Source organism: Gymnodraco acuticeps, unplaced genomic scaffold (assembly GCF_902827175.1).
Source record: "Gymnodraco acuticeps unplaced genomic scaffold, fGymAcu1.1, whole genome shotgun sequence".
Taxonomy (NCBI): Eukaryota; Metazoa; Chordata; class Actinopteri; order Perciformes; family Bathydraconidae; genus Gymnodraco; species Gymnodraco acuticeps.
The window spans coordinates 96,025-107,318 of record NW_022989789.1 but is presented as its reverse complement, the minus strand read 5'-3'; the positions used below and the strand labels follow the sequence as shown (position 1 = coordinate 107,318).

Sequence of the window (11,294 nt, the reverse complement as noted above, 5' to 3'; positions counted from 1 at the left end):
CTCCTCAGCTGATTTAACGGTGAACACGGAGAATCATGACGATGCGTTTGAGGCACCAACGAGTGTTTAAATCTGTGTGTTCATAATACGTGATAATGTGTTGATGCATAACCCGCCTCAATGGTTTAACTTTAATCAATCAGTTTTGATCATTTACCGTTTGTTTAGTTTAGAATTACCACAACGAATCACAGTTAACTTTTTGGAAAATTCTATCTTTTGGTCACAGTGTTAATTAAAAATAGGTTTGACAAATAGGAATACAAAAAGTAACAGATTTGATATTAAAATCCTGGGTATGCAGAAAGATCCAAACATTTACTAATTTTTTTGTTGCAAATGTAGATTCGAAACACATTGGAATTGTATGTCTGTGCAGATAATAATAATAATATGAATTATTTGCTTTTTATTAATTTATATAAAGTTGTAATTTCTGTGTGAATATCTCAGGTTTCCCCTGAAGCTAAATTGTTGCCCCAATACTTTTTTTTCAACACTTTCAATAAAGCTCTGGTAAATTAAATTGTATTCACATAACACTTTTATCCCAACAACACCGATAAAAAGAAGTTGTAAAAAAAATGCAAATACATGTAGAAAAGTTGTCTGACTATAATAAAGGAAGTAGAGTACAAATTAAGTAGAGTACAAATTAAAGTTTTTTCTCTTGAATTATTACTTCAGCATTCTCCAAAGCTCCATTTGATGGTTTCCTAAAATGAAAAACAGAACAAATTATTGTTGTATACAATTATTTACACCGAATACATTTGTTTTTCAAATAAATCTGTATATCATGGCAAGCCGATTTAGCTTTTATTCGTTTCTGGAGGATATCAAAAAATCCATTCTTACTAGCAGAATTGATTTTTAGATATCCTCCAGAAATGAATAAAAGCTAAATGGGCTTGCCATAGTGTATACTGCACTCACTCGGACTCAGTGTGGTCCTGGAGTTCCACATTGAGGGTTTCAGGCAGTAACAAGCAGAGACCAGCAGCAGTGATGGGGACGATGCCGTATATCAGCATGGGGATGGAGTGATGGTAGACGTCCAGGAGTCTCACCAGTGGAGCCAGGATCCCCGCCACGCGACCAAACATCGAGTTCACACCAAAACCATTCTGCCTGCAAGAACACACAATGGTGAATGGACTGCTTTCATACAGCGCTTGAAATGCAATTGAAAAAGAGTGACATTACCTTAAAATAGTTGGGTATAATTCTGTAGTGTACACATAGATTACGTTGAAACTGGCAGTAGCAGCAAACGCCCCGATGACTGCTATGGTTGTCACCACGGCAGGAAGATCTGATGGGGAAATAATACATTGCAAGTTGCAACACATAGTGAACGTGAAAAAAACGACACGTCTATAACAAATGTTTTCATGTACTATATACCTTTTGGGATGGCAAGGACCATGAGGCAAGAAGCTCCCCCGAAGAAAAGGAAGCCCACTAGTCCTGTCCTCCTTCCGATGCGTTGCATCAGAGCGTAAGAAGTAGCCTGTGCAGGAAATTCGACGACTCCAAAGATGAACTGTGTGAGGTAGATATTGAGGCCAAAGCTGCCCACATTCAGGGTCAGTCTGTAGTAGAGAAGATTTGCTGCAAACCTGGTACAGTTGGAGAATAAGAAAGACATTTTGTTCAAGTTCCCAATCAAGGATTAATGTGACAAATGTGAACAATTAACAGCGTGGCGATTAGATATCATTGATAAACATTAGTCATACTGATTCACTGACTGAGAAAGAACAGAGCAATTGTTATGAAGACCCACCAGTTGTAGCCCATTATGAGAGTACGTTTTCTCAAATACGATATCCGGAAGATGTCGAACACGTTTCTTCTTCCAGATGTTCCCTCAATCTCAAGCTTAGGAAGTGAAAAGAAAGAAAATGAGTATGTGTCACAAAGAGGTTTAAACGGAAGAGGATTAGGGCCACTTTTTTGAGAAGAAAAAAAATCGGAATTGTGAGGATTCGTATAATTTTTTTAAATTATTTTATATTTAAAAAAAAACGTTTTAAACAGTATTCCAACTTTTCTTAAAATTCAGATTTTTTCTCAGATTTCTGACTTATTCTCAGAGAATTGACTTTTTCCTAACAATTCTACGGAGCCCTGGAGGGTTCATAGAGAGAGAAATAAATAAAACGAGGCCACGTTTTATAAATTGCGCACAATATACTTTCTCATTCGCACGAGATACTTTCTTTTTTTAAGACACATCGAACTGCCCGATTACTACGCCATACAGTATACGCCGTTTTATGAAGAATATGTCCGGTCGCCAGGGTGTGTGTGTGTGTGGGGGCATTTGTTTATGATAGTGTTGTTCGTTCCGGAGCACTCCGACAGGACTATATCAGTAGCAATACATCGAGATTAAACACATTTCTTTCACTTGTTAATACACATATTACTATGGAGAACCAGATGTGGGTAAATGACTGTTCATGGTAATTTGAAAACAAATGCCGGTGTCGGACACACAGAAACACACCGAACACACACACACAGACAGAGATGGGGTCGTTAAAAAAGTAATATATTACATATTACTTTAAAAAAAAGTTATATATTACTTTACTTCGTTACCCTCTACATAAAGTAACGCGCTACTTTACTTGTTACTTTACTCGTTACTTTACTCGTTACTCGCAGGGCCGCCTCTCCTTACAGGCAGATCACGCAGACTGCGGAGGATGCTTCATTTTGCGGAGGGAGCCTCATCTGAAGCGCAAATGCGGCGCACCTACAGTGCGTTACTTTACTCAACATCCTCCCTCTGGATTCGGAGGTCCTCCTTAGCTATTAGCTTCACGTTAGCATGTTGTCTTTGCAGGTGTTTGTTGAGGTTTGACGTTGTGTTTTGTGGATAAAAGCTTCTGGCCTGGACACAGTTTGCACCTCACCGTCACATTCCTGTCCTTTCTTCGGACGAACTCAAAATAATGGGCATACCTCCACCCCTCGAAAGTTATCGCTGTTGACTCAGCCATGTTTATGCACTGCATGTGGATGCGCAAGTCGCGCAAATGTTACGTAACTATAAACCTGTGGCGGAAATCCCTCTTGTCTGTCAAAGGGAGAATCTAGTAATTATTTATGTTAGTAGGCTAACTGTAGTGTGAGTACTGATTATATAAAAGTAACAAAGTAACGCCTGTTGGGCAATGTTAGTAACTGTAGTGTGATTACTGAATTATAAAATTATGAATTACTTTGTAACGCGTTACACCCAACTCTGCACACAGAGCGGAGCGTAGCACAAACACACACACATCATGCACCCTGGTGACCAGACCGCTCCTTCATAAAATGAGTAATAGGGGGAACTAGAGAATGCAATTCCTGAAGAAATTGCTAGTGGGAATGCTTTATGCTGAAAAGCTAACGCTGAATTGCTATGTTGAAATGTAATGTGTAAGAAGAAAGTGAAGAATTTAGATTGAAATGATACATGAACACTGGGGGCTTGAATGTGTGATGAGAGAAGAAAAGAAAGTAAAAAGGCTTGGAAAAGCAGCAGAATATTTGAACTGCAAACTTTTGAACTAACTTGATGGCGAATGATCTGTCGCCATGCCAACGGCATTTGATGACATCCCATAATACGCTTCGATGCGTTGATGGCTGCATCGTTACCAAACCTGTGAAGTTTTGGGCCGTTTGGAGCATTTTCACTGAAGTTATGAGAAAACCGTGTTTCATGGTGAGCATTGTGTTGCCATGGCAACGGCATTTGAAGAAATCTCAAAACTGTCCCGTAGATGTCTTCACGGCAGGACTGTTAGCACACATGTGAAGTTTGAGCCCTTTTTGAACATTTTCATAGGAGTTATAACGACATCGTCTTTTATGGCGAGGGATGCGTTTCCATGGAAACAGCATATGATGACACCCCATCATTGACGTAGAGCTGTTGAGGGCTGGACCGTTAACCATTATCTGAAGTCTGGTGCTGTTTTGACCCTTTTCATAGGCGTTATGACAACATAGTGTTTTATGGCGAGGGATGCGTTTCCATGGAAACGGCATATGGTGAAATGCCAGATTTGATGTAGAGCTGTTGAGGCATGGAGAGGTGATATACAGTTGAAGATTGTAGGACGACCGGACCGTGTCCATTGGAGCTACAGCGACATCGTGTTTTATGGCGAGGGATGGGTTTCCATGGCAACAGCCTATGGTGAGATCCCAGATTTGGCGTAAAGCTGTTGAGGGCAGGACCATTAACCATTATCTGAAGTCTGCTGCTCTGAGCATGTCAGTTGGAGTTATGACACCATCGTGTTCCATGACACAGGTGTTTATATTTGAGCTAACGACGTGTCCAGAGATCAAAGGTTTCCATGGTGATGTGCAGTAATCAGTGAGAGGAGAGCATTTTCATTGTTCTGAATGAGCGATAAACCTCTTACATGTGAAAGTTTTGTTGAAGAACCGTAACAGATATCGGTGAAATTTCAAAGCGTGAAGCATGTCAAGGAACTTGAGCATCTGAAGTGTACTTTTTGTGTACTTTCGGATTAATGATGTGGCCTTTTTGGCAGATTAACTAAAGGTGTGCGGCTGCTGTGGGGAAAGATGACGCTGAATTTACAATGGGGTTTAATGGAGACATGTTGAAAGTTTTTGTCACTTCATGCCCTCAAGAGGCATTTTGTTTAATTATTTTTGCTTGATTATTTTTATTCTTCAAGCTACGAGATGTTTTCCTACGTTTCTCATGAAAAATTATGTCTCAGGAATGTAGGGTTTGGGAATTATGGCAGGTTTAAAAAATAATAATAATATGAAGGTGAATTTCAATCTCTCCTCCACTCTAGCTGTGACATCACGCACTCTAAATCTGAAGAAGGCCTCTTTACCAAGGTCTGAGCAATGTTTAATATCTCTAAAAGTACGAATCAGATTTAAAAGTTGTGTAACACGAATAATGTCAGAAAGATGTGTAACATGTTTAAGTTGGAATGAGGTTTCTGAGTGAAAGTATTAAGGAGCAGTTAGCAGTTGAAGAAGGAGCAGTTAGCAGTTGAAGTTGCATGAAGATTTTTCAAGTCTGAAGAGTTTCTCCATTGACTTCCATGTTAAAAATGTGATGAATTATGGGATGTATCTCTGGAATTATGAAAGTTATGAATTTGAAAAGTAATAACAATCGATTCCCGACCGAGCTGAACGTTTTGATGTTTGAACGGAGTTTCTGCGATGTGGAATGTGGGAGAAGAAGAGCAGCAAAATAACCCGGCGGAATAATAAAGAATGTCGTGAGTCGAAGAACAGACGGTGTGAATGCTGTATCAGCATTCCAACTAAATAATCGGGCAGTTCGATGTGTGTAGAGGTGTGTGTGGTTAAACGTAGCAGCCTCGATCTCTATTCAGCGGTTCTAATGAAGGGAAACACAGTGAAGTAACCAGTAAAAGGCACAGCTCTTTGCAGCTGGTGGCCTGGTGCTGCTCTTCTCAGATTCTGCTGAGTTACACGTTACTGCCTCCAGTGCCCTGTACGACGAAGCCAGTTCAACAGACCCTGGATATGTTTGAGTTACCCGGCTTAACTAACCCTAACAAACGTGATCTCGCTAAGCGGTCCTACGAAGCTGGTTATCAACTCAGTAAATCAACCAGGGTTTCTCTGTCCGGCTGAGTGCGCGTTCATGTGAAAAGGAAGGGGTTAGCGACATTTGACCAATCACAAACATGGAGAAGCGTGTTGACAGCACAGCATCATACTTCATGAATGAATAGTAAATAGCAAACCCTGCTTCGTAGTACAGGCCACTGGTGCCGCAGAGATTTCATAAATTTAAGGAGGCTTCCCTTCTATAAAACAGCTGTGGGCAGCAGATACTGTGAGAGTCACGGACATGAATTCATAGATCAAAGCAGACTCTTCTGTTTTGCGAATCCGGTGCTTAAACAAATAGCTTTAAACCCCTGGCCAAAATGTCCCTAAATGAAGTCCGAGTTTGAAATATATCTCAAATAATGTATGCACTGCCATTATAAACATAACAGTCTGCAATGAAACGGTTCTTCTTCTTTCGTGTAACGCAGAGGTCCAACTCGGTGTCGTGTAGCCATGCCCGCATCTCTGGTCCTAAGTCGAAGAGGCTGGCTTCCGAGGGTGGTCTATATAAAGGGCAGGTGGTTATTATATGTTCGGCAGTCTGTTCAGGGTCACCGCACTCGCATGCAGCACTGTCTGCCAGGCCCCACTTCTTCATTTATGTTTTGAAGCGACCGACCCCAGTTCGTAGGCGGTTTAGTGTGGTCCATTGCCGGCGTGGTAGGTCGTCTCCTCCTATGGCGCCATCTCCTGGGTCCCAGATGTAGCGATGGATCCGGGAGGGCCCGGCTAGCTCCAACTCCTGCTTCCAAGCTGCCGCCAACCATGCATCTCTGGAGAGGTCCTCAGAGGTGGAATTGAGAATCTCTTGTGCTGCCTTGTTGAAACGGTGGTCTCCTCTGTGCTCCACTTCCTACTTGGCGCACCGGTAACTTTCGAGAAACTAACGAAATACTAACGAAATACGTTAAAGTATATCGTGCACACAAGATACTTTTTTCCCCCTCCATGAACCTTTGGGCCGGAGGTTCCGTACAATTCTGACTTTTCTTCAGATTTTTTACTTTTTTCTCAGAATTAGTTTTTTTTCGGCTTTAAACTCAGAGGAGGCGGATAAACCAAAATGTGGACTTTTTTCAGGGTTCCAAATGTTCTCAAAACTCAGATTTCAGACTTATTTTTCCCCTCCGAATTTTGGCTTTTACTTGTCTTTTCTGACAGAAAGTGATTCTGACTTATTCTCAGAATTCTGACTTTTCCAACTGATCTCATGTGGCCCCAATCCTCTTCCGTAGGTTTATAGTTTATAGCGTTGTTGACACTGCTCACCTTGTCCAACAGATGTTCTGGTACCGTGGTCCCGTTCAGTCTGGCCGCCCTCTGCAGCTCCTTCAGCGCCTCCTCCTTCCTACCCTGGGTGATCAGCCAGCGGGCGGACTCTGGGAGAAACCTTAAGATAAGATAACACTTTATCCCGAAGGTAAACAATTACAACAAACACAGCAGCATAACATTAACACTGTACAAAAAAGACGGGGTTACAGATGGGGTCCAAAACTAGCAAGCCACATGAATGTCTGGGAGCAAATTCATTTTATATGCTACACAAATATGACCAGGATCCGTTGAATTTTCAGAATATTGGGTTGCAGATTAGAATTATCCGAAGGGGGGTTCGTTTAGCATGAAACACTTGAAATAACTAAAGGATAAGTTAAAAAATAAAGTAGAAATTAAGTGAGGTCAAAGAAAACTATTTCTGCTAAAAAGTCAGTGTAGGAGCCATGACACATGTAGTATTGCGTTTTTGTTTTCATATAAGATATTTGTTTGAGCACTATTGATTGGTTGGCTTGGGTCACATGGATATGGACACTCATTATAATCCTGTTCGCCTGCGTGAGGTGTGTGGAAGAGAGGGTGACACAGGGTCGTTGTACTTTTTGTTGACCGCAAGTTGAAACGATTGCTTCAATAATATAACGATGTTCACGTCCAATGAGAATAAGTTGATTATCCCAGTTTTCATGAAACCACATTATTTTAACAACAGAGCTTTTGATCTCAGCGAGTTCTTTTTTGTAGCGCGACACACAACATCAAACCGGCCCTCAGCCTCTCAGCGACTTTGTTTGTTTCCTGCTGCTATAGTTAGCAATGATTGAGAGTCAGAGCTAAACATTTCAAATGTGTGTATCTCACACTGCACTGCAACTTTAATTCATGTTCCTTTGTTATTCATGCTTTATTATCTTTGCTTTTAAATGTGTTTTTAAATGCCATTTTATAATTTGTTTCTTAATGCTCTTAATGTCTTTCATTTCTGTAAATCACTTTGAATTGGCTTGTGTTGAAAGGTGCTATATAAATAAACTTGCCTTGCCTTGCCTAAAGACACACAGGATCAAAATCACACACTTTTACTTGTTATAATTCAAACCACTCTTATCGCGAGTGTAAGTGCAGCCTTTACATGTTCATAATTTAACTGTAATGTGTATTTTCTAAGTGTACTAATTATTATTGTTGTAATGTTTCATGCGTGCAATATTTCGTCTTTTATTTTGAAGTCCAAGCTCACGTCTCGTTATGCTGTTCTCGCGTGAGTTAGAGAGCGAGAACATGAGAAGCACCCTCAGAGTAAGATGCACGGATACTTAAAGCTCCGTTAGTTTTGTATTCTTATACATATAAGTTGTGAAGAGAACTGAAGAATACTTCCCTCTGTTTACAGAGCATGCAGCCCAACGAGGTATGTTGTTTGTGTTTGTATACTTTTATGTTTATTATCTCACATGCTGTGCATGTTATTGTGTGTCTAACACGAAACTATGTTTGTCATTTATACTGTTTGTTTGTGTAGTTTTCACGGTGGATTCGGAGGAATAAACCCGTTATGAGAAAGCCACTTGTGTCTGCCTGTGCTTCGAGGGAATTACAGTGAAAACTCGACTGTCCATCGACGCGAGTGTGTCTTAATTGACGAAGCGGCAACTTCAGAGGATCACGGACTGAGCACGAGGCTGTCTTCAAATGGCCGCCGGAGGAGGAGAAACTACGCATGCACACACAGAAGTGGACGACGCGCGCAGTTCTTAAAAGAGCAACGCTTCAAGACAGAGCCACAAAGAACTTGGACACTAAGAAATCAATAGTGATCCGAGTAAAGGGCTTCTGTAAAGGTTTGCTAAACCATTATTACCGTGAGTGCCAACTATAGTAGCGTGTGTGGTTAGCGTTTTGACTTATTTGCTCATGTCATTTTACTAAGGCTTGTTAATTAAGGCGTAAAGTTAAAGGGAACACAAGTGTTTTTATTTCCAATTTCTAATTCAAAGTGTGTTTTTGGGAATAATAAGTGAAAGTTATTTCATTGAAGTCATATTTTTGAGTATATTTTTGAAAGGTGTAAAGTTCAATTAAGCTGTTTTTTGCACATTTTCTATTTTAAGTGCATTTCTACCTCTATTGAAGTCTTGTAGGGTACATTTAAGTCACACTTACATTTGAGTAAGTGTTGAAAGTTCATTAAAAGGTTTAACTGCATTTTGCTGTTTATAAAAGTGAGTCACTTTAAAGTAGTGATTACTAATGTCTAAGTCTAGTGAGCCTACAATTCAGGTTAGGGAAAGTGCAGAGCCCCAATACGAAGCTGTGGATAACACTGAAGCACAGCAGCTAAGAAGAGGTCAAAGAACTAAAACTCCTACAGAAAAGGGTAGAGAAATGCAAGAAGAACAAATGAAAACGCTCCTACAAAAGTTCAACTACAATTATGAGAAATGGAGAACACAAGTGAAAACAGCTAAGCAGCCATTATCTCAAACAACAGAGTCTTTGTCTGAAGATTTGCTTAAGGCGAGACACCCCAGGTGAATAGGGTAATTTTTTTAACTTAAAAGTATCAGCTAGAAATTTCTCCAGTTAATTACTTACAATAAGGCAATTGTTTTTTGTATTACAAGTTTTCTGAAATAGCATGTTTAAATATACAAATTATCCATTATCTCATGAAATATGCACATATTTTAACACATTTCAGGAATCGAAATCTGAACTTTGGATAAAGCCAGGTTCAAAATTATTGTTTCATTTTGTAGTCATATTAGTATCTAAGGCTTTTACAGAAGGGATATTGGATATCTCTTTTTATCACTCCATAAATCAGAAAATACTGTCAACAGCCCTAAAATATCAATTTTCGCCATGTTTTAGGTATACAATGTTGTATAATTCAGGCTATGAATGATATATGAACAAACCCTTCTGTAAAAGCCTTCATAATATTGATAGGAATATAACTGGAAGGTTTGGTGTATGTACGTGCTACTGAAGTTGAAATTTCGAACTCAGAGTAGGAGAAAAAACTCATTTTGAGAAAACGACCTTTAAAGATTGTAGTGAGGCGCTAGCTAAACCCTCCTGTTCTTTGGATGACAGCTTGCGCCTCGACGCACTCCGTGAAGGTATTTCATGTTCGGGGTCATTTGTTTTTTGTATAACCTTGCTTCGTGCAAGTGACAATTGTTGTCGTCTTCTCTGTGAAAGTTTTTTTCCCCGTTCTTTTGCTATTTTGAGATTTCAATTTCTAGCGGAAAGCTAACCAGGAAGTGTTTTAGCACACCACGTGACGCATCTGAACGAATCACGTTGTCAGAAATTGACACCAGCCAATGAGATTTCGTTTCTTGGTTTAAGACCCCTTTGTGCTTTCACGATTGGCTGCTGATACAAAGGAAATGACCATATTTGGATCCGATGCGATTGTGCAGGAGAGACACAGCTTTCCAACGATATCTCTGATGACATGGTGCACACAGCGGTCGCGGTACTTTATGTTACGTTAGAATGCTAACTTTTGGTGAATTTAGGATAAATCTACAGACTTAAATAGACAAACTATAGTAAAATAAACACTTAAATGTGTATTTTGTACGTTTTCCTTCCAAAAGCCTGAAAGAAAACATGTTATAGAATCAAAATAGCTCAAAATTGACCAGTACTTGAAAAACGATGTTTTTGCCTGCCGTGTCTCGCCTTAATGACATAATTCATGATGTCACAAGTTTGTCAGAAGATGTCCAACATGTTTATGAGGATCTGCGTACAATCTCAACTCCAGACCAGGACACGCGTCGAAGAGTGGATCTGTGTGCAGAGATTTCTAAGTTTGTCATCATCAGAGCCTCAAGTCTCCTGGATGGAAAGGTTCCAGAAGGAGAAAAGAAAGATTGGCCTGAAGCAGGTTCTCTCTTTAACTCAAGCACCTACACTTCTTCTTCGAAAAGCAACTCCAAGCAATCGAACCAGTCTTCTGTGAAGCGACAAGAAGCTGCTGCTGAGGCTGCTGCAAGCCAAGCTGTTCTGAAAGTGTTACAAGAAAGAGAACATTTGGAGATTCAGCGCCTGGAAGCAGAAGCTAAAAGAAAGATAGCTGATCAAGAGACTGCAGCCATAAGACGTCGTTCAAAAAGAGAATCAGAAGAGTTAAGACATCGTTCAGAAAGCGAGGAAGAGGAAGCTAAAATTAAAGCTCACCTAGAAGAAGAGCATGTAGCTCTACAACAGACTCTGGATGACAAACGGAGAAAAATACAGCATTTGGAAGCAGTAAAAGGTTTAAATGCAGCACGAGCAAGAATGCAAGTGTATGACCAAGAAGAGTCCATTAAAGAAGAATGGAAAGATGTGATAGAGAGGGATCT

General features: G+C 40.1%; 1 protein-coding gene across 1 annotated transcript in view; it reads right to left on the bottom strand.

Moving 5' to 3' along the window:
• Positions 1–592: 592 nt before the first annotated feature.
• The window catches only part of LOC117549842 (solute carrier family 22 member 13-like), a 28,413-nt gene continuing 17,711 nt past the window's right edge, over positions 593–11,294 (bottom strand). Inside the window, exons 6-11 of the mRNA XM_034221945.1 lie at positions 6,919–7,039; positions 1,790–1,884; positions 1,408–1,622; positions 1,207–1,315; positions 937–1,131; positions 593–716 (exon numbers count right to left, since the gene is read on the bottom strand). Coding sequence (XP_034077836.1) covers positions 656–716; positions 937–1,131; positions 1,207–1,315; positions 1,408–1,622; positions 1,790–1,884; positions 6,919–7,039 — 796 coding nt within the window. The 3' untranslated portion in view covers positions 593–655. The remainder of the gene's footprint in view (positions 717–936; positions 1,132–1,206; positions 1,316–1,407; positions 1,623–1,789; positions 1,885–6,918; positions 7,040–11,294) is intronic.